At 33.7% G+C, this 24,665-nt stretch overlaps 1 protein-coding gene across 9 annotated transcripts; it reads left to right on the plus strand.

Annotated features, from left to right (window-relative positions):
* Positions 1 to 1,307: 1,307 nt before the first annotated feature.
* LOC105347801 (dixin) lies at positions 1,308 to 24,263 on the plus strand. Of its 9 annotated transcripts, none has more exons than XM_034446434.2 (19): positions 1,308 to 2,146; positions 8,868 to 8,936; positions 10,795 to 10,924; positions 13,387 to 13,512; positions 13,936 to 14,069; positions 15,235 to 15,332; positions 15,659 to 15,894; positions 16,375 to 16,517; positions 16,772 to 16,849; positions 17,133 to 17,237; positions 17,578 to 17,682; positions 17,879 to 17,932; positions 18,223 to 18,369; positions 18,690 to 18,791; positions 19,270 to 19,440; positions 19,658 to 19,742; positions 21,011 to 21,134; positions 21,441 to 21,484; positions 22,020 to 22,159. In XM_034446434.2, the coding sequence occupies exons 1-18, from the start codon at positions 1,787 to 1,789 to the stop codon at positions 21,472 to 21,474; spliced, it is 2,301 nt and encodes a 766-aa protein (XP_034302325.2). In that variant the 5' UTR covers positions 1,308 to 1,786; the 3' UTR covers positions 21,475 to 21,484; positions 22,020 to 22,159. The 9 variants fall into 9 exon arrangements, with proteins under 9 accessions (XP_034302325.2, XP_034302324.2, XP_034302321.2 ...); XM_034446433.2 differs by having other exon boundaries at positions 1,309 to 2,146; positions 19,658 to 19,751; XM_034446430.2 differs by lacking the exon at positions 21,441 to 21,484 and having other exon boundaries at positions 1,309 to 2,146; positions 19,658 to 19,751; positions 22,020 to 24,263.
* The last annotated feature ends 402 nt before the right edge of the window (positions 24,264 to 24,665 follow it).

Consider the following 24,665-nt stretch of genomic DNA (forward strand, 5'->3'; position numbering starts at 1 on the left):
GGATCTGTTAAGCAAGGATAAAAATTGAAGTGCTTACTTTAAGTTAAAAAAGAACAACTTTCAACTACACTCCAGGACAAATATTGAACCCGTTCTTAGTGATAATAAATAATATGCGCCATTAATCCATGCAAAGGCTGTACTTTTCACAATAATTTATTGTAAATGACTCACCAAACAATTAAACTGATACCTTACAGCTTTTTATAAAGTCACAAAATTTATCTTGTTTTATTAATTTTATATGAAAACGCAGGGGTCCATCATATATAGAAATTACAGCCAATTTTGGAAACGGATTTTGTGGGGGTTTTTTAATTCAATATACTGTATATAGGGTATGATTTTTGTTCAACCTCCCAGACTGTCTAGTTGCAAAAATGTAATTCCTGTTCTCTTTGAGGCTAAACTCAAAACCTCTAAAAAAAAAATACATGTACAATGCAAAGTAAACTGAAACCTTTGCAAATGCACTCTTGCTCTCTAAACAACAAGATTAATTTCGACTGCTCTGTTAATATTATTTTTCACGATGCGCTTATTAATTAGTATGTTAAAAAGCAACGTGTTACAGGTTCTAACTATAATTTTAAAAAAAAAAGATTATTTTTTTATCATTTCATTGTTTTTTTTTTCTCCTATTCATAGGTTTACTCCGTTTTTTTTAAAGATGTATTTTTGTGTGCAGAGAAATTTCTTATGGTCAATTGCCACCCCCACCCTCTCCTAGACCCGCGCCTGTTCTGAACTTTATGAACGTTAACAACCATGCACAGACAGATTTTACAAGGGGCTACCCTAATAAGATTTATATTCATGAAAATCTCAAGGAATACTAATTGTAATTTCACGTCTGTTAGGAGATTATCTTTGAAGTGGGGGTAATAATAGTCCTCTACCCTCCCTACAACCCTTCACCTGTCTCCCACAGGCCATGCCCCGGCCCGAACAACAGGAAGTCAAATCTATTTCATCCCATTAAGATTCAATTCATAGTGGTCACACGTGTGAATTGATTGCACGAGTTTTAAACATCTGGTGCTCTAAGTTATTTCTCATATATTAAAGTTAAAACAGATTTAACATGTTTTATTCCGCTGTTTAGCAATATTTTATGTTTTTGTGATATTGTAGTTTATGAACAAAGAAGGGGGTAGCGCCATAAATTATTAACGATAAATACCCATTTGTAAATTGATTAACACGTTCGGTTTGAAATGCGGCTTTCTCATTGGTGCATATAGCTGAGAAATCGACCGCTGGGGTCAATGGGAACCCATAATGAAGCGATCCAAAGCGATAGTTTTAGCGTGTGATCGAAAGTGTCAGCTTTCCTTTCATTTTGCTCACAGAGAAATGGGAAATCGTAATATGCCCTCCGGATTATTCTTGTTTATGGCACCAGGTCAGTGAGATTGGCCGTCGGTCGAGTGGATACATTTTGATTGTTTTATGGGAGACCTTCGGTCAGTGCGCACATGTGTAAATAGTATACTTCGTGTTTATTCCTTACAGTCACTTTAAATAGGACAGTTTATTGCAAAAATGTCTTCTTTTCAGAGATTGTTGGTATAATTACATCAGTGATGTTTGTGTGTTCAGGGGATTATTAGACTTGTCAGTTACGCCGGCTTCTGGATTTTGATTTACTGTGAGGGTCTCTTGTACACACACTGGAGTAGATTTTTATCTAGAGAATTTAATGTGATGGTCATTCAAGAGGAATTATTCTAATCACCACCAAAGATACTGGATATCTTTGCCTATAACAGTGTGTCTTGATCCAATGGAGAGGATATCCGTCATGTCTTACGGAGAAAAACAAATGGGATCACCGCTATGTCCAAACAATCCGGACTTTCGCCGGGGTGACGGCAGTTATAACAATCTGTTACAGAGGAGTCCGAAACCTCTCAACTCCAGTTTGGAATCTCGGCTGTCTCCACGTGTTAAAGTCGGCGTGGAATTATCTATTCTTAAATCAAACTCCCCCATGGCGAGGGATAACAAAATGACCACAGGGGGTCATTACAGAGGGGGTTCCGATCTCTCTTCTACCCACGGGCCTCTTCCATCCACCCCTTCAATCACAGACACAGAATCGGACTCCAATGGAATGTCTAATTCAAATTACGATCAAAGGAAGGTTAGTATCTAAATTGTTTTGTTTTTTGATTGTGGAAATTTGTGTGTGATGGGGAGGGGGGGGGGGGCGCATGGATTGTTTTATCTTGCACTTCATGGACACAAATCAAATACCCGTTATAGTCTCAATTCATACAAAATACGTTTATTAATTATCGATTTGGGGGTAATGACTACAAGATGACAAAGCTTGAGAAAATACAGTCTAGGTAAGGAATTTTGGCAACAATGCCTTGAGAAAAAATTCCTCTCTTTTTCAATATGACTTAATACACATCGATTAATCCGATATTCGTTTGTGAGAATGTAAGCCATGTTTCAATTGTTTGTGGAAATCTTATTAGCTTTACGCATTATTGCATTAGATTTTTGTGGTAATTAAATAATAAGATAAAAAAAATGAGTAACATTGATTTGAGTTCAAAGTCATATATAAATTTTTGTTAAGGTGTTGAAAATTGAGAAACGTTAGGCGTGGTATTGTCACAAGTTTTAGACAAATTCTTTAAATCCCATATCCGCTGTTAAAAAATATTTTGAAAAGAATAGAATCGTTGGATAACGAAAAGGAGATCACCGAAAGATGATATGAAAGATCCTTTGTTTTGTGAACTGAAAAAATTGTATGGTCCATTTGAAATAACTAAACACAAATAAAAAACCGAACTTAGAAACTTAAAACCAAGTAAACACACACGCCACATTGTTTAAAATGCTCTGTCCATGAAAAGAAACTCGGTAAATATTTAAATACTAAGTTACTCTTTAAAAGACTTAAGCTTTAAGTAAATACAACACTGAATTTTTGATATTAATCAAACTGTGTGTTTTTGCCATTTGATACTGTGTTTGAGCAACACACGGGTCTAAAAGGCGCCGAATATTATCGTTAACACCCTGGGTTTTTCTTTTATATTTTTTTTTTTTTTAAGTTTATTGAAGTTACCGAGGGCATTTTTTGATAATCAATATATTTTACTCATTGTGGGATTACGCACATGTAATTTCACCGAAGTATAGTATTTTTGGACTAGTGTGAAATACACGTTTGTTTGTGAGAAGGAACACCTGTTTGTTGCATTTTTCGTACCTGTAAAATTAACGCGCTCTCCGTATGGCCGCTATTTTTTTATAACCTCATTAGCAGACACATGTGTGTTGGGGGCAACGCAAAGACATCATTTCACATCGATCGATCAATGTTTAATTGCGTTCTGTCGTCACCAGATAAGACAGAGTCTGCACCTGAAAGGCGAAGAAGTGTCTGTTATTGTTAAAGGTCGTGCAATCCTTCCATTCTCTGCCTCTGAGCAGCGTCTCTGATCCATCGTGACAATGACATAAAACTCGGTTACAATAGCTGGATATCGCTCTCTGTTGTAACAGAGTACTTCAGCTCGTGGGAATCTCGATATTTTTTTTTATTAAGAATGCCCGTTTGAATCTTACCTGGACTGCATAACTTGATATGAATGTATCGATTTCCTGACACCTTTTCCCCCATCAATAATTGAATAAAGATGTCAATTAAAAGAGAATCGCAAGAATAATACCGAGAAAGATCAATAGATAGAGTGTATTGTCATGATTCGTGATTTAAATAATCCTTGAATCAAATGATGTAGTTTTATTGTTTAACTGTATACTATTACTACCAGGTGAGTTTAATTGTCATAAAATTTGGACGAAATCTCGACCATATGCTGGAAGATATGAAGACTTTGGTTTAGTTCATATTATGACTTGTTTAGAAACATGCCATCTCAGCAGCGTATGAATCCTGCACACGTGTTTCTCATCATCACTGACCGTGGGGTTACGCTGACCGTACGGGGAGAGAGAGAGGGGGGGGGGGATTAAATGCGACAGATGATGAGATTCCCAGATACACTTAAACTTAACTATAACTCGTGTATTTACACCAACGCCTTTGTATGTTTAGAAACAACACTGCAAATAAGTTCTAATAAGATATGATCGTAAACACTGGTGCATGGTGGAAACTGAGAGACCGATAGCGTTGATAATCCAATAGTAAATGTCCATGCCGAGCAATATGAGCATTATGTGTTGGATCAACACTCAAGATCTGTAGCAAAATGGCTTGCATTTGTTTTCAGGCAAAATTGATTTGATACGTGCAACAGATTACAATAAATAAATGCTTGACCACGAGGTGTCTAATAGAAAGAAAACAATTCATCGGAGTAAAGGGACATTATACATGATTTACGTTGAATTCTCTACTATGTTCATCACTGATGTCGTAATTTTAATCAATCGTAAATTGTATGCATGAACTTGATGCGTTAATGTCCTGAAAATTTATATAAATACAACCTTAACGTTCAAAGTGTTTCAGAATGTCACAAATGATGGGATAATTTGTAATTCATTTTCTTAGTTTCTACCTTTAAATACGGAAAAATTCTTCTAATTAGCCCGATAAAAAGTTATTAAAAAACTATAATCAGGTATGTGAGAAAGTAAATTAAAGCTACGTGTACATCTGTGCAAACAAACTCAGATTTCAGTTGTGATACTTAAAAAGTTTATGCTTGATAAGGATGTCCGATGATATGCCTTTTTAAAAAAAAATATTATCTTTAAATTAGTGTATAAAAAATAGAATTACATGTAATTGCTGCCTATAAGTTAATATATAACCATTGCGTTAAAACCTGTATAAATTAATTTTCTTCCATGAATAACCACCAACAAACATTATTTTAAAATATATAAAACTTTTTTTTAGCAGTAATAAGACGAATATTGATGATTAGATAAAGTACTTTATTCGTTATCATGGTTATTGTGAAAACTATTATTAATTTCAAATTTCGCGGTAAACTAAATAATAACACCTCCCTTAGAGTCCCTACTTTCAATATGAACCGAAAGTAAACAGAATAGTCTCAAATTTTATCACAAATCATTTTATCCACTGAATACTTTCCATTATGACGCTAGTATTTAGTTTTATACACAAATTTAATCAGTCGATGAAGATCATCATTTATGAATATCTGATGACAGACTAAATCGAGCTTTAAGATATTTATTTGAGATTGCTGGCAACCCGCCATTTTGAATAAAAATCAACAAACTTCTTCAAGCGTGCACATCAACATGGGAATGTCAATCTGTCAGCTTTCATATAAAATGGATACAAAGCTGAAATAAGTAAAAACCAGATGAAATAATGGAGGTAATTTGATTTTTAACGATAGATGCTTTAAATATATAATTTTCAAGCTCTAATCAGACAAATCTGAATCATAGTCAAAATTTGATTAAGGTAGAGAACAGTGACATTGTTTACATGTTTGCTACACTACTTATATACTTGTCCATATTCACTGCAGTATAGTTTGAGGATAAGCTTCATGCATGTTGTGCATTTTTTTAAAAATAAAATCAATCAATTATCTTCAAATTTGTAGTGAACATGATGAAAGTACAAGAATTTGTTTTTCCGAAATATAAATCAAGCGTTTTATTTTTTTACCTGAGGATTATCAGCAAAAATGTACATGTCTGTCATAAAAGTTAAATTGAAATCGATGTAAGGGTGGAAATCCAAGATTTCTTCATTGATATGTCAAGATCCCTTTTAAACTGGAGGAAGTCACAAGAATGAGAAATTATTATTTCTTTTGGAGATTTAAATTTTAAAATGGTTAGAAATTGACACATTTTTTTTAACCAGATGCCTTTGGGACACTAGCACAAATTTATGTGTGACATAAATATGCATTTTTAACATGTACAGAACTGTAGCTCCCAGCTCGTCCATCCAAATTTTTTCAGACAGAGGGTACAGATCTGCAGCTAGGGTATTTATAGAAAAATAATTAAGTGAAATGTGAAGTAAGAATACATGTAATTTGGGAGTAAATATAGAAACTTTTTTATTAAGCCGCATAATAAAATGTATCCTTCAAGATTGAATGAACTTTGACTAACATTAAATCACAGCATCAATGAGCTAGAACTTTCAACCAAAAAATGTCAGTTTCAATTTTCTTGCGTAAAATATTAATAATTTCCTCTACTTTTGATTAGTTACCCCCCATCCCCCCAATAATTTCGTTCAGTTTACCAACAAATTTTTGAGGCTGGAATTAGTGCAGTTTGCATTTATATAGATATCTATGGATTAACTGTCCTGTATATTTGGTTCATTTTTATTAGCATTTATTAAAACAAGGGCTTCCAATAACTATGAAGTGAGGAGGTAAAATACTCATTTAAAAATTGCCCATACTGTATTTAAAGCCTTGTAAATACGGTGGGGTGTAAATTGAATGAAAGTTTATTAAGTATAGGTCTTTATAAATAATATGACTTGAATTTGAAGTGTGTATTTTGAATTAGAATTTTATTTTGCAAAATGGCAGCCAGATTAATATTTAGTTTTTCCTAATAAGTCAGATGGCTATAAATGATACACAGCATTTTTATTGTGAAAAATGTTTAATTAAATTATAAGCACAAAATTGTAGTACGTTTATCATGTGTTTATATTCGAGGAAGTTCACGAGTTTGTTAGATAAAATTAAAAATATGGATGCACATTTTCAATGTCATACACAAAATGTGACAAGAATTATAAGATGACACTTGACATTCTAGACAGCTAGTGGCATTATTGAGGGAGGGACACATTTAGTGTGAGATTACGATTCCATGTTGTTAACAATGAGCACAGGCTTGATTAAGTGCATACTAGGTGTAGTAGGTCTTCCGTATTTCACACATGGCTTAAGTGGATCTGGTCATCACTTACGCTACACTTCAGAACAATGTCATTTTATTGTGTAATTATGTATGAATCTTGTATACATGCAATATGACATTGGATGTTTATGGTACTATAATGCACTAATACACTTCAAGTTGTATTTTGGGCCCTAGACTTTTGCATTGCATAATCTAGATTTCAGGGAGAAATGTTAATGGCTTATTTTTTCTTGGATACAGATTTGTTGTACTAGTATTGCTTGTTTTGTTTTTTTAGTATCGGTGTATGTATGTTGAGTGTTTGTATGTTGACTATTTGTATGTTAAAAAAAACCTCAAAATGTATCACATCATTGAATATATACATATTTATATGGGTTTAGTTATTGTACATCTTTCAAGAAGTGCATATACATATACAAATATTTGTAGTATTGTATATTGTTTTGCGGGCAAAAATATTTGAAAATTTCTTAGAATTGAAACTTGTTGAAATGCACAATAATTTAAAACAAGTATGTATCTGTCAGTTTTACCACAGATTGACGTGACAGGGGAAGGGATCCCTCATCATTGCACTAGATACAGTTTGTCTAATCAGTTCCAAATAACTGTTGATAGAGCAATAGACAGAAATTGTCCCCAATTAGGTGTTAAATGAGTAACAAAGGACATTCAGCTGCAGACTTTGCTATATGCATGTAATAATGTTAGATATGGATCGTGATTGATCTCCACAGGACTGGGACCTGATTTGATGTGCAATTACCAACTGATAGAGATAGGTATTAATAGTCATTGCACAAAGGAATACAATACTCATCCACAGTTAATGGTCTGGTGATAACAAAAGAAATCATTTTATGCATGTGATGGGATATCCTGTATCATGAATATTGGATTGGGGGTCTCTGTTCATGTCAGACAGACTTTCAAACTGGGCTGCTTCAATATTAAAGGGTCAGTTTTGGCCAGTTAATGTGACTGGAAATAGCAAATCTAAGTACCATTTGTTTCCTGTGGGTTTTTATAAGCATGATGTGGAGCGACAGCATAAACACCACTCTCTTGGCTTTTCCTGAAGAGGCAACTTCCTGGAAGGAAGAGAGTGGTTGGGAGGAGATGGGCCTCTGGCTGGTATAGACTTTAGTTCATGTTGTGTGAATTCTTTGTTCAAATTATTATGTGTAGATTTGCACTGTGGATTTGGATTTTTACGTTTTGATTAAGATTTAGGATGCTAAAACTTATAAATTTTAAGTTTTTCATACTATTTAAATTTAAAATTCATAACAAACCAGTGTTTTTGTGAGCGATTTTAGTGTTTGGATAAGTCTTCTAGGCCAAAAGAATAAGTGTAATGATAGGGATTTGCTAAGTTAATTCAATGGAATTTTACCCAGTTAAAATATTGACATTATTATCCAAAGCATATTAACATAAGAGCAGACAACTGGTGATGGTGTAAGTTCTGTGCACTAAGTAGCTGGGTCATGTATATTAGGAGGAATTCTGGCCATTTAAATTCAATTCAGTGAAATTTTATGGACCCAATTGAGGGATAGACAAGAAATTTGATGTTGAAGTGACAAATTTGGATTTCAATTTCAAAAGATTTTTATGAGCGTGCCTGAAAAAGTGTTATTTAAACTCAGGGTTCCTTTGCTACAAGAATTTACATGCCTGTGTGAAAGTATTGTTTTTTGTGATATCAGAATTTCAGTTGGCAGTCAGGCATTTAGATGTATGTGTTTCAATTCAGGAATATATATTATCCTATTTCACAAGATCATATAAAAGAAAAAAAGAAAACAAGTGACTGTGAAATTGGATTTCTTCCCTCTTTTCTGTGATAAGCAGATGCAAGCACATGCACAATTCATGCTTGTTTGTGATGGCTCTCAATGTCACATTGGAATTGTAATGACTGTCCTGTGAATCAATGATTCTGTTCTGATATTGGACTTTGTTTTTACAAGATGTCGGAATCTAGTTCTCCCTCCAAAACCCCTGAGGATGAGGGGTCTAAATCGTGGGAGGATTGGCAAGTAAGTCTCCAACCCTACATGTATATCCTGGTTGTGTCTTTCTATCTGACTCATCTTTTGGTTTCGGATAGATATCCTGTTTGTCTACTCCTCTACTGCTTTTTTGCATGGAGAACTTTTCTGTTTGAGTACACCCCTTTTATTTTCTATATGGAAGAATCAAAATCTTTCATTTGTGATGTCATTAAGTTTCAATATTTTGTAGTGTAATATTGTGGCAGCCTGTTTTGGTTTTTCATACTCATGATGTGCATGTAAGATGCAAACATGAATGTTCTAGTACATGCAGATTGAAAGATAAATGTACAGATAATGCTGTATGTATGTGAATGGTATGATGTAGCATCCCTGTGTATATTTATCGACCCAGACAACATGAATCCACTGACTCAACAAGTGATCAATACACAAATTCAGCATGGCTTGGTCTTGTAGTCCTACAGATTGTCAGATTTCACATTCAGGAAAATACAGACACATGTATGAGCAAGACTGTTATAGGGAGCAGTAATTAATGCCATGAGTAATTATTTCAAGTTCGAAAATAGAGAGTACCGGTACTTATACTGGTTTTAGCATCATTCAGTGTAAAAAAAAAATGAAATGAATATACATGTACAAAGAAACTTCTGTTGTTGACATGCTTATTATGTGGGTTCAAAACATCCCCAGACCTGTCCAAATATACTGGTAGACCTTTATTCTGTTTCAATTGACACTTCTCATTGTTGTCTGTGTGCAACGTTCCTTTGAGGTAAATGTCTCGCAAACACACCAAAATAATAACAGTGTAGGGCTATTATGTATTCAAGAATAGGGGAACCTCTTTGTGTGCATTATGAATCATATCAAATTATTTGTTTTCTGTGTATTTACAAAGCCAATATTGTGGGTGATATTATTGCCGTCAGAATTCAATCCACCTTACAACCAGACATTTTACAATGGAATGCTTTATGAAAAAACTGGTTATCAGCTAAGCAAACAAAATCGGTGGAATAAAAAAGTCTTCGCGTCCTTATCATAACCATTGATCAAGACATACTTTCACTTGATTTAAGTTTTTCTACTCTGGTAAATTGTATAAATTGAAAACTAAAGAGAATTTGTAAGAACTCCATGATGAATTGGTAAGTGAAGTTAAATGGTAAAAAACGGTGCTTTTGAATATGAGCAGTTATTGTGTCATATATCTGACAAAAGCAGAGAGCTGTTGAGGATTTAACAGGATTATACCTGGGCTTTTAACTGTTTGATTTACTACAACCCCAACAGTGTATTCGTTACCGAGAGATGAAAGCAGGTGGAGAAACTATGTAAGGTAGCCCCCATTTCTCACTGTCCTCAACAATCATTTGTGAAGCATTTGCATGTGTGGCAGAAAATGAAAGGTAGAAAGCTGAGCATGACATCAACTTTCCTTTTCACTGCATGTCAGTCACTTTATACTATAGATCATTTTCATTATGATACAATGAACTATTTATCTGTATAGGTACTGTAGATTTAGTAAATGTTATAAAAATGGTCATCCGTCAAGTGCAGATAATGTGAAATATTGTTATAAAACTCTCATCTTATTATCTTTATGACCTTAAGCATTCATTATTCAGCACCAATATTATTAACATCATGTAAAGTGTAACAGAATATTTTCAATATGCAAACAGTAAATATAACACAGATTGCAAATACATGTATATTGAATCTGGATAGATCAAACACTGAATAAAGAATCCGTGGTCTGTACATGGAGTTTCAATCATTTCAACAAAGAAACAGATTAAAATAAAATATATGAATCATGACGTTAATCAATACAAACTGTTATTAAATATCAATAATTTTTCTGTTATAGAACCAGCTGCATGCTTATGTAGCATGGGTAAACTCACAGTTAAAGAAGAAGCCGGGAGTGAGGCAGATCGAGGACCTCCGTAATGACATGAGGGATGGGGTGGCCATAGCAGAGCTCATTGAGATTGTCTGTAAGTATTGTAGCCATAGCAGAACTCGATAGGATTGTCAGTTAGTATTGTAGCCATCATATAGCTCTATTTGAGATATGGAGTAGCCATATGAGAGCTCAGTGAGATAGTGTGTAAGTTATGTAGCCATAAGAGAGCTCATTGAGATTGTAAGTAATGTAGCGTTGCAGAACTCATTCAAAGATTGTAAGTAATGTAACCCTAGTAAAGCTCAGTGAGATTGTAAGTAATGTATATCCATAGCAGAGCTCATGGAGATTGTAAGTATTGTAGCCATCAGATAGCTCTATTTGAGATATGGGGTAGCCATATGAGAGCTCAGTGAGATAGTGTGTAAGCTACGTAGCCATAACAGAGCTCAATGAGATTGTCTGTAAGTAATGTAGTCATAGCAGATCTCAATAAGATAGTTAGTATTGTAGCCATTTAGTGAGATAGTGTTAGCTACATGTAGTCGTTGAGATGGTCTGTAAGTAATGTAGCTGTTGCAGAGCTCATTCATAGATTATAAGTAGTGTAGCCCTAGTAAAGCTCAGTGAGATTGTAAGTAATGTATAGCCATAGCAGAGGTCAGTGAGATTGTAAGTGATTAGCCATAGTAGTCCTCATTGAGACGTAACTCATGTTTGAGAGGTATGAATACTTTGATAACGAAAGCAGAGTTTACTGAGATTACTACCGGGGTATGTAGTCATAAGTACATTTAGGAATCAGTGATGAGTTTTTTAAAGCATTTTTCATTTACTGATTATAGTCAACTTTTAAGATGTACTAACGGATTATGATTATAAATACATGTATTGATAGTCAATAGGCCAAAGAGATGATTACCAGGTAATGATCATTGATATAGAAGTGCTGTGGAAAACAACAGTTTAACTACCGGTACTACATGTACTGGTTTATGATAAAAAGTCCAGGTTTTTATTGCAAAGACAAGATTTTATGAATGAATCTAAGACTGGATAGTAAACTTTTTCTAAATGTAGACTAATTGTATACAAAGTCCAAATCAGTGTTAGAGTGCCTTTGTAACAAATATTTACAGTAAAAATTTAGATAGAAACCATTGAAAATGTTTACTGTGGACACACACATGGAAATATGTAAACAAGTTGGACAGACAGAAGGAGTGTTAACGTTGTAACATTTACACAATGCTGTATTCATGAAGATGTAGTGACATTTGACAGTATAATGAACATATTTTAGTTACTTCTTTTTAGTCACAAATTATGTTTGTTAACTGGAGTGCATGTCAGTACTGAAAGTGTTAAAATAAGTAATGTATATGTACTGATAGTTGACCAGTAATTGATTTAAATGTTACTCTGGCGAATTGTCTAGATTTCTGTCTTCTTGCAGCCTTTTTCTTTTTTCATTTGGGAAGGGGGGAGCAAGCAGTCTGTTATTTATTGATTTCATTTAATCTGTGCTGCTAAAATTATTTTTTAATAAAAGAAAAGGATATTGGATACTAGAAATTGAGTCAATAGCTTGCTATTGCATTATTTGAAAATCTATTGTTACATTATTTTCAGTCTAAGCATATTGATTAAATCTTACATTGAAACTAATATACCGGTACAAATTTTGCAGTGTGCTTTTTGCAATTGGTCACATGGTTTTTCCTCTATTTAACTTATGAATCATATTTTTTTATAACAAAAGTTGACCTGATGAAAAGTAAACAAGCCATTTAGACAAAAACTTGACCCATACAGCTACTGGTCTAATCAGATTTGATGGATTAATGGGATTAGTGTGATTGTTATTTGTTAAGCCCTAACACAGATAAAACTTTTTGACTATGTCTGAAAGTAAGCAAGGACCTAACCAAAGGGGTTCTTAGCAGGTGTAGTATGTCTACTTGGCATTGATCTCTTTTATTTGTTCAATGAAAGCAAGAGATTTAATTATATTGGACCAACCGCTTTGCTGACAGTAGGGAGTAGTCATTATTTCAATAGATAATTGGCAAGCAGATAAGAATCAATGTTAACTGAGGTAATAGAGATCAGATAGTGTGATTAAAGGGAAGTCTTCTGAATGAAGGATCATTTTGTGAAACGTTATACATGTATTTCAATATTTGGTATTTTTTTTAATAGGAAATGAATTTGAGCAATTATAATAGGAAAATTAAGGGAAAAATTGATATTGAATCTATGTCAAGTGATTATTGAGGTACACTTAAACAGTCTCAATTTTATCAACCTTCAGGTTTTTATTATTTTGGTATTTGTTTTTTAAACTTGATATGATAAGAACAGTAGTGTAAATAACTGCAATACAAGTTTTTAAACTGTTTAATGGTTTGCAAGTTGAAAAAGTTAGCCATTGAGTCGTCAGATTTTTTATTCTATGGTAAATGAGCTCGTCTTATTTTTTAGTAAATGTTGTAACAAGTGTTGACAAACTTTTTTGCAATAAAGATAATGGGTTGGACTACTTATTTCCAGCGGGTGAACATTTGGGTGGAATACACAGCTGTCCGTCCTCTACAGCAGAAATGAGAGAGAATGTGGACAGAGTGCTGCAGTACATGGCTGCCAACCGTATCCGCATGCATCACACAAACGCCAAAGGTACATGGAGAATTTATGAACAAGAACATTTGACTGTTAGACTCGATTACTGACCAATTGTTATTCATTCCAGTCAGATTTTTTCTACATACCAGTATCCAGTTGTTTGGTATTATATCTGGAGGGATGACTGATAGAGAAATTTTGCATTTGGTTTATAGACTGTTTATCATGAACTGAAATAAAGCAATCATAAACGGAATTTCCTACAGCTAAAATCATTTTCACTCTCAGAAAATTGGCCTTTAATGTTGAAATTAACCTCCTTTAGGGATGGGTGGAAAATTAAAGAGCAGCAAAAATTGCTAAATGAATTTCAGCGGGAATATTAATGTGATCAATAAAACCTACACTAGCATGAAATATTATCTGTTTTCTCAACAAAATCACAAGTTTTAACATCGAATTGAATATCATTTTCAGATATTGTGGAAGGCAAGTTAAAGAGCATTATGAGGCTGATTTTGGCTTTAGCTGCTCATTTCAAACCTCAGTGTGTCAAACATTCCACTCACCAAAGACGGCTGTCGGGATCTGCCATGACCGGTCTTGTTCAGGTATAGAGGTCAAAGGTGAAAGTGTGAGCAAAGGTTGCTGTGACTTTACACTTAATGACATCAGTAGTTGACATATGATAATATACATGTACATGTATTGGAATAACTCCGAAGTGAAGTGATGATATGATACATATAATTAACTTAACGAGGCCGTGTACAGAACGAGTACGCACGCTTTCGCGCAGCGTTTTATTTGTATTGTGACGTCATCTTTTTGCTTGTTTGACGCCATGGCGTGATAGTTTTATCTGCAGATATTCAGCGAAATTTGTTGAAAATGGCTCGTTTAATGCGTAAAATTAATGTTATATTGTGGAATAAACATAACTGTCTCGAAGTATAAGCTATATTTGGGTCGGGTTGAAAAAGTGAAGAGGGTTCAGCAGGCCAAACCCTCTGTCACGTTTTCTTAACCCGCCTAAATATAGCTTAATTCATATATTTCAAGACAGTAACCATGTATTTTATATTAATGACCCTTAATATGTGATGTTATATATTTTTTTTATTATTTAAATATGTCTGAAGGCTTTAATAATACTATAAAGATCACCTTTTCCGCCTTTGTCAAATAAAAAATAGCCATTATCTGACAAATCTGGGAAATTGGGCATACAAAAATCAACTTTGATAAGACCCCAGGAACAAACCAGGAGGTAAAAGGTTTTTTTTTATTTGACCTTTTGATGCCTTTTAGCAATAACTTTAATATGTAGAACAAAAAAAGAAATCCCTAGGGCAGAAGTTTAAAAATATGTGCAAAATTGATACATTTCAAGCGAAATCCCATAGGGTCCTATGTTAAAGATTAACAAACTTTGAGATGACCCCCTAAACAAATGGTGTGGTAAATGTCTTATTTTTTAATCTTAAAATAATAATTATATCAGTAGAAATTCAGGTAAAACATTTCATTAAAAAATCTAGGGCAGAACAAATTAGACCCGGCCTCGTTAAGATGCAGCTGTTGTTTGGGGGCTAATGGTATTTAAGTGGGTTCATTTTGGGATAAAACATTCAATACATGTATTATGATTGAATGAAATTACCACCGAAATGTCACAATGATTAACGTAGCTGTAGACTGCAGACATTTGTTAGGACTGCAATTAAGCATGAAGTATACTAGGGAATACTGTAATTAATACTGTATTGATTCCAGGGAGCTTCTGCAGCTTTGACGGAGGCTCGCAGAAATGCAGCAAAGGCCGGTAATAGCTTCAGACGCAACCGACCACCTACTAACTATGCTGATCGCAGGTGTGTTGTAAAGAATAAAGAAAAAAAACTTTCGTTGTTTGAAATAGTACATATGAAAGATATCAAAGCAAATACCAGAAAACTTTGCTGATAGATAAAATGTTAAAATGATAAACCAAAATCAGATGCACTGACAGGATATTTCCTTACTTGCAGTGTACATGCATGGCAGATGTTATAAAAGATATAACTGCTCAGAGCAATAAATGTATTAATTCCATGGACTGGTTATCTTTTGAATAAAAGAAAAAAGTGTTCACAGGAAAACAAGAAAGTATTTACAGGAATATTCTACCAGTTTCACAATGTTCATTTTTGTCCATCAGGAAAACGTATCATGGCAGTAGTTCTGACCAGTTCAGTGATTCAGACCAGAGTTTTGGGGACCAGCGGAAGACCTTATTGGGTCGAGATGAGGGGGATGGAGCCAGTGCAGACAAGAGTCCTCTATCTAGTGCACATATACCCAGCACCCTGACCCAGCATCCAGCAGCCAGGGGAATGTCATCCTCACTCTCCAAAAGTCATTCCTCAGACCAAATATCAGGTATTTGGCAAAGAGGTACATTGTTTTACAAGAATGTTGTTAGGAACATTTGGGCAATATCAAAGTGCATTTATTTCTTTATTTTTGGAGAGTTCTTTTTTTTTTTTTTGGTAAAGTAAACTAAGAGTTATTTATCACGGTTAAGCAATTTCTTTCTGTATTGGAAGTGGACTTTAAAAATATCTTATTTGGTAACTATTATGCATGAGAAATTATTTCATTGGAAATAATACTGCTAAAAATAGAATGATATAACCTAATACAAACTCCCAAAACCAGCTTTAGCTATTTAAATGTGTAACACTGTGACTTAATTACAACTAGACATTTTGTCCATAGAACACCCCCCCTTCCAAGAAAATAAAGTTCTTAAATAATTTGAAAATTAAAACCTTTCAAAAATAGATTTCATGTTTACTGAAATATTTTATGATATAACCTATCCTATCTTCAATAATGAGCAAATTAAAAGTAAATGACATATATTGTTGATAGCAAAGGACAGTGGAACAGAGTTAGAGGATTCTGGGTCCAACTTAGTCGAGCGTTCTCATTTTGATGACTTGGTGACGGAGTACATTGATGTGTATGAGGATATGAAACATACCAAAGATGATTTACTGAAACTACAGGACCTGGTAAGTAGAATCTTGTCAGACTTTAAAGAAAACCATTTGATGAGAAGTTATGCTTGATTTTTTAAACTTTTCCTGATAATATGTCCGACAACCGTTAAACCCTAAACTTAGATGATTCAAAAAAAGATGGATAGCATATTTGTCCCCAAGAAAGAAAATTAGACTACTAGCTATTAGTTTGCACACGTTTTGTGGATTAGGAGTGTAAAAGTAAAATGGGAAGAACAGCAATAGAGTTTGTTTGTTTTTGTTAGTTACTGTGTGGGGAACCACCAGACGGGGAGGAGGGAGACAAGTCTGTGTTGATGGGGTCTAGTCCAGAGGAGCAAATTGTAAGTAGATAAAAATATATCTACATCTACAGTGTATGTGATAAAGGACTACATGTATAACTATTGTAATTATGTAAATTCTGTTCATTTTAACAACTATTTAAAAAAAAGATTATAGTTTTATTCATGCATTATTGTTTTCATCTTTTACATGTATGTCAGTTTGAAATAGTTTTGACAATATTTTTATCATTGATTAAGGATTCCTTCTCTCAGATTTTCAAGTAATTAGTATAGATTCCATAAGTGAATGTTTTTCTCTCATCAATGTTGACTTTTCCAGGCAATATTAAAGAGTCAGCTGTTACAGTCTACAATAATACAGAATGATTTACGAGAGGACCTGTCTCGGACGAAGAATGAGTGTATGCTACTACAGGGAAACAAGGTGAGGACTTTTGATACACTACAGTAAAACATGATTTAACAGTAAAACATGATTATAGCAAACACACTTATAATGAATGGACACTTAAAGCAAAGTTATTTTCATTCCCCAAGGGTTTAAAACGTATTGTAAAGCTTACGGATATAGTGAATTACGTTTATAACAAAGCAGAAAAACCCGTCCCTGTTACTTGGTTATAAGCATGTTTTACTTTATAGGAAAAACTCAGAGTTTGAGCTTCTTTGAATTTGTTATGCATGTATACTCCCTTTTAAAATTGTAGAAATATTAAGTTGCACTAGTGTAGCTCTGTTATTAACCTGTCTTTGTTTTTGTGTAGGGGGGAATACAGCAGAGGTTAACAGAACAAGATGAGACGATCAACCAACTGAAGCAAGAAATATTACGGAGAGATTTTGACAAGCAAAACTCAGAATTAGAAAAGGTAGAGATAATGAACATAAAAAAACTTGTACTCTTGTAATAGAATAGTTTAAGTGCTTACTACTTGTATGTTGGTGTAAATGATATCTATCAAAATGACATAGGGTTTCAAAAGGTTGATGGTTGTATTGTTGCAAGAAAGTTTTCAAACTTGTGTAGATACATTAATTACAAAATACCATTTATCTATTTTACAGATTGAATTACGAAAGAATATGCAAGAAAGAGACAAATCAGTTTTAGATTTAAAGGTAAGAATATGGGTTGATAATATTCATTTTCAGAAGTCTTGATCGAATTGCATTACATAGTGAAATAAATCTTCTGAAAAATCTGATTAGTTAAATGAAAAGGGAATTAAGAGAAATTGGTATGTACATGTAGGTATGCTAATTTAGAAACATATTTCAAAAGCATTCACCAAATGTTTTTTGTGTTGAAATGCACTTAAATTTTTATTAGTTCAAAGAAGACATACAGTAAACCAGTCTTCTGTATACTGGGATATTCCAGTAATTGGTTGTATGTAAATGTTATACAGAAAGAGATGGCCAGAAGAGACCAGCGGATAGACCAGCTCCAGAATGAGCTACAGATGCAGATCCAGGAGAAAGAGTCCATTACCAGGGCTCTGAAACAGCAGATCTCCGAGCTACACGACCGGCTGAGGGTTGTAGGGGAACATGGGGTGAGAGACACTCGGCTTCCTTTGTGATCAGTTGTCTTATACTTGTACCATTCAATGAAAGATAGATACATGTAGCTCAAATTTCAAACCTTTACAGTAAAGAGTTACTTCTTTAAGCAATGTAATCAAATGTTATACATGTACTTTTGCAGAGGATAAATAAAGTGCAATTTTTGTAAAGTATTGGAAACATAAGATTAAAAAATTAGACTCTTGTGATAAATGGTCCATGTAAATGAACATGCACATGTTGTAATAGTGATAACCATAATTTGTAAATTGTGAAGGAGGTTGCTAGATGGTGTAACATTGTTTTACAGGCCACTTTAAAGGCCAGAGTTGCAGTGCAAGACAAAAGAATGGCAAAGTTAGAAGGAAAGATTTTGTCATCTTCTGATCGGGATTCCTCCGTTTCCTCACAGGTAATCATCAGGAAGTCTCCATTTCTTTTACGGAGTTATCAGTAACTTTTAGGCAAAACAAATTGATCTGTTTTCATGGGCCAAAAAATGTATATAATATAAATGAGAAAATATCATGCTTATTTTATTGTGAAAGTTATCTGAAGAAATATTACAATGAAAGGGGGCATTATTTTAATTTTATTTTTACAACTTCATTATTAAATTACTTATTTCCCCTTTGAAAATGTTAATAAAATTGATGAATGTTTTTTTCTGCCCACTGAGGTTTGTCTGTGTAGTATTGTGTGTAGTGTCCTACAGTGAAAACACTGTACATATGCATGTTTGGAGAGTATGAGTCGGTGTTAACAAATATACTTGTATGTTAAATGCATGTACATGCAATGCTTTAAATTGACATCCCATAGAAGGCTCTCTTGTGAAAGTATAGTGATTAAGTGATTGACATTTTTAACTGGTTATATTTTTTTTAAAGGGCAGTGTAGATGATCTCCAGGTGGTGAGGGATTCACTAAGCAGTTTACGGGTGTGTTTTAAGGGAGGGGACCCACAACTCCACACCCTGGACACCCTGGAACATAGTGTCTCATCTCTTCTAGAGAAAAACCAACAAAACAACAGTACATCAAGTAATGGAAGCCATCAGGTAAGTGTCCACTTCTGGTTAACTTAATGCTTTGAGTATATTGGAAGAAACTTGCTGTGTAATGTGTATAAAAAAGAGGAGAACTAATAAATACATGTATCACACATTGTTATGTGAACAAAATTGCAACTGATTTTGATCAATGTATTTAAAAAGCACCTTGTTTCCTTATGTATGATATAAGATCAGTGATTATTGCTCGATTTCATGATTGTAGAATTCGTACAGCAGCAATTCATCGCGGCGAATGAACTTTGACTGTACGGGTGATGTACGGAGATCCCCTATCACAGCCATACCAGGTAGTACAAGTGAGTGCATTAGTTTGCTGTGGTCTCTTACAATACTAAACATGGGTTGTGGATCACAAGGGGTGGACTGAACTGTTGTGTGGGGTGGATCCAAGGTATTTCTGTATCACACTTAACCCACTGAGAAATAATGGAGCCCTGTAACATGACTTGAATGCCTTTTTTGTGCAGTGTGTTACATATGTCCACTCACCAATTGTTATTAACTTGTGGTTTGGAATTGTGCATGCACTGCTGGTGGAAAATATCACAGGAGAAGTTTGAATTAATGATTAATTGATAAAACTCTTTAAAAGAAAAAACAAACTTCTTCCTCATTGTACAGGTAACTCTCGATGGCTCGAACTTCGATCCCTCGAAGTTCTTGATCGCTCGAAGTGAGTCTAGGGTCCCGATTTTTTTCCCTATATAACTAAGCAAATTTACTCTTGATTTCTCGAACTCTTGATCTCTCGAAACCCTTGATCCCTCGAAGTCAAACTGAAGTCCCGTTATTCATAATCTATAGTTTTTTACCCTCGATACCTCGAAGTCGCCCTGTATCTCCAAGCGCTATACCTAATTAACACCTACTTGGTCATTTAAATTGCTCCAGGCGTTAGACGCGGGACCGTGTCACGGGTTGTTTATTTAGGCGACACTTGTCCAGCAAGGTGATAATTGTTTGATGATTGCCCATACCGATACCTAATCTATAATCAACACCAACCGTTTTACGATAATTTGGAGACGCAATGAAAATGAGAAATTAATTGAGACGAAACGATGATATTGAGCCATGGTCAAATTTTAGAATTATAAAACTGTAAAAATTATGTTTAGCAGCATCATTGTCATTATAATGATTATTCCTGAACAAGTTCCTATTATGAATTTATTTAATACTTGTTTTATTCAGTTTTAAAGAAAAACATCAATTTCTGTATATTTTACTGAAAAGAAAACGTTGTTTAAGCACGTGCGTAAGGTTAGCACTAAATAAATGGCTGAATCATAACATCCGGTAAGACTAATTTTAAAACCCGTCGGTCAACCTGGAAAATTCCGAACTCTTGAAAACTCGAACTCTTGAAACCTCGAAGTTTTTCCTCGGTCCCATGGACTTCGAGCTATCGAGAGTTACCTGTATAAACATACTTGAGAAGAAGTAACACTTGGGAGGAAAATAACTATAGAAATAAAGTATTTTTATTTTCTTCATTACTTTAAAATACAGTGTAGGCTAATTTTTCATTATATTTTGTTTTTATTTGCCAAAGGTTTCTCAGTCAATCAATTAGATGGACCACCTAATGGAAACATAGGAAAGGGCCAGAACTCCACCAAAGTGCTCTACTTCACGGACAAGACAGTCAATCCTTGCATGTGTACAATCCAGAAAAGGTTGGTATGAGTTCTTGTAACAAAAGTCTGCATTTTCTTGTTTAGCTTCACTCCCAATGCCTCAACTTTGTCAAGTTGTGATATATAGATTCAGTACTAAATATTAGAGATGTGTGTTTACAATAACGATATCATTTGGTTGCACTAGACACATATTGATGATAATTATTTTCATAGAATGATCACTAATTTTCAAAAGAACAAAAGCTGCTTTAGTTTTTGACATATAAACCTTACTCTAAGTATGTAGCTAGCTACTGATTTATTATAATACATGAGGTAGATTTTGAACCCTTTCTTTGCCAGGACACAAAACAATTCAAAAGAAAGCTCTGTGTGATGAGAGATTGGTAGGTATTGAACTCTAGTTAACTAGGTAGAGTGCAAAATTTCCTAGCCAAACCCTTCTGTAACTTGTGCTGTGCTCTCGGTTTAGCCCATTGTGCTGTGCTCGGTCTAGCACCTTATAAATGGTGACAGGCTATTGTGTGCTCTGCTGTGAGAACCACTTTCATGTTGGCTTCAAAGTGAAAATCCCAGTTTCGTCATCTGCCTTTTGAATATAATCATGGGAAAATCCCTTTATATCAGCTCCATTTATATTATCTGTGTGAAACGGAGACCTGATTTTTATTATGATGAACCATTTTATTTCATTGAAATGTGCATTATATATCTAAAAGCAAAACTTTCTAGTCTAGAGTATCTATGAATTAATGGACTGATATTAGAGTCACTTGTACTCTAATTTGTTTGGGAGGAGTGTTTTGTTCTTGTACAATGACAAAAAACTCCAGGTGATACAATTAATCTCTAAAACAATAATTATATAATGATGTTGCTCCATTTAATGTATATGAAATGTTTTATTTCAATGTTTTTCAGACTAGGGGAAATAACTCTGAAAGACTTTAAACAAATCCATGATAAGAGTTCAGGAAACTACCGATATTCTTTCAAAGCTCTGGACCCGGAGTTTGGAACAGTCAAAGAGGAAGTGATGAATGACGATGACATTATTCCTGGTTGGGAAGGGAAAATTGTCGCATGGATTGAAGAAGACACCGGATAGCAGCCGAGTGAGGAGACTGATTCTATAATGGCTATCGTGTTCTTGTGATACCTCAGCTTTCTCGTCTATCCTGCCTATGTTTGTTGATCCTTAGACTTTGTTATGTTTTATTTGTGCTCTTTTACTGTTATCAAAGCAAGTCATGCTTTGAGATTTTGGGCTCAATGGGCAAAATATTTTGCTAATCATATTTGTTGTGAAGGTTATCAATGTCAAAGGTTTTTCTATGAGACAGGTGCTTCCAGAAAAGAAGCATATGATTACATGAAAGGCATGTCTCATTATTACAGAAAGTTATTTAGGGAAAGGAAGAGGGGAAGTTACATATTTTCATTCATATTCAAAGAACTGTTTACATTTTTTTGTAATTTTAAATTGAAACAAAATGTATAGCAAACGATCTGATGTCTCTGGATCTGAACAATGCATATTTGCATAAACATGTTTTCATTTGTCTCATTTTGATTGTATTTTTATTTTGTGAGTGCTTTATTTTTGCAACAACCAGGAAATATAAATGGTTTTATTTTTGAATACGATTGTTTATATTTTTTCTTTAATTACGATTTATACGATATATACAATTCAGAAAGTATTGTAAAGGATAGTTTGCAAAAAGAATGGCATCTTGAGTAAAATATAATTTATAGTACTGTACTTTGGATTAAACATGTTTGTAAGATAGACATTAAAATGTAACGGGCAAAACATTATGATGTAACGGACATGATATTTATTATTTTTTCGGGTATTGACATAATTATGTCTTTTTGTGCAATAATGATATTTTTTGGCATGTGACAAGGCAGTTAGACGGTGTTGACACTAATTCTGAGTTAAAATGTTGTCCATCCTCATCGTTTCTTGGAACTTTGTTTCTTGGTTCTAAGAAGTTTTCCTGTACATGACCGTGTGAAGTAAACAAAAGGCATAAGATTGGATAAAGTTTGGTACCTTTATGCATACTTTTGATTGTAAATTATTATTACTTAATTTTTATTTAATTAAGGTGTCTCAAACAGTTAGTCCATTCTCTTTTTTGGTCTGTGATACTTAAGTCGTCAGCTGGTAATCATATTATTCAGACACTATTCGAATCATTGCAATGATTCACTCATACATAGCAAAAATGAAACCTACATGTATTGTACTTAGATTTAAAATGGCAGAAACAGCAGCAATTATCTGGATAGTCTTATTGATCAAATTTCATCGGCAGTTAGATTTCAGTATATTATTCACTTTTTTTTATGAAATTTACGACAATTCATTTTGATCTGACAGTTTTTTTTCAAACATTCCCAAAATGGATTGCATTATAACAATACAGAAAACTTAAGGTATGGTTTGTTACTAAAAAATGCTACTACCAAAATATCACTATACCAATACATGTACATATATACATTTAGGATTTTTTGCTAATATTTAGTACCTTAATATTTTGACTCTTGTTGCTTGTTTGTTATAAATTCATGTTTTCCAATCTAGTCCACAATTTTACAGTGAGAGTGTTTTACTTTGTCAGGGATCCGGACATTCCTTGTTAAATATTAAAACTGCATTCAGTTCAGTAACATTCCTGAATAACTGGCATTTACAGTGTATTTTTTGTGTAAGAACACTTGTTTTTGCTGTTACTCCCATTTTCTACAACTAAATATCTGTTAGGAATCAAGTGATTTTTTTTTTCATTTACTTGAATCCTATTCCTTTTTTCTTTTCTTTTTTTTTTTTGAGCTAGATCTGTATTTTTCACTGTTCATAGATATTTGTCTCATTTCTCATCAGGGTGGCTTTTGAATTTTAGATGTCCACCCCAAAGAAAGAATGCTTTCTGAAGACATTTACATACATGTATGTTTAAATTTATTCTGTGTGTGTGTTGTATAGTGATCATCAGTATTGCCTGGTCTACACAATTTTATGCAGACATCATTGCCTAAAGATTATATTATACTGCCTTACAATAAACAATTGAGCATGCAAGAACATGAGAAAGGTTCTTTTTCTGGTTATTTTTTTGCATTTGTGAATAAATGTGGAAGGAAGTTACAGATGAAATCTTTTCTTTTCTTTTTATTAAGGACACACGAGACGTTCCTTAATTTTATACATTTTCCCTTGATATTTTATTCCTTATTTATTAACATTTAAACCTGTCAATTCCCAAAAATTCAGGGTACATCACCAGGCTCTTTTCGGAGCTGGAATATTTCAAATTTTCCTTAAAATAGCATGCAAAATGCATTGGAATGCTTATAAATAAAGCCATACTATACATTTTCAATTGAACACTTTATATCTAAATAAAAAAGAATCATATAACATAAAAACATGATTATAAAGTTACTAAATAGAAATCTTCACATTGAGGAGATAGGGAACAAAAAAGAAAAAAATGGAAGATAGGTCGCATCTGACCTTAAATATAAGAATATGATGATACATGCTAGTAC

This window comes from Magallana gigas, chromosome 2 (assembly GCF_963853765.1).
Source record: "Magallana gigas chromosome 2, xbMagGiga1.1, whole genome shotgun sequence".
Taxonomy (NCBI): domain Eukaryota; kingdom Metazoa; phylum Mollusca; class Bivalvia; order Ostreida; family Ostreidae; genus Magallana; species Magallana gigas.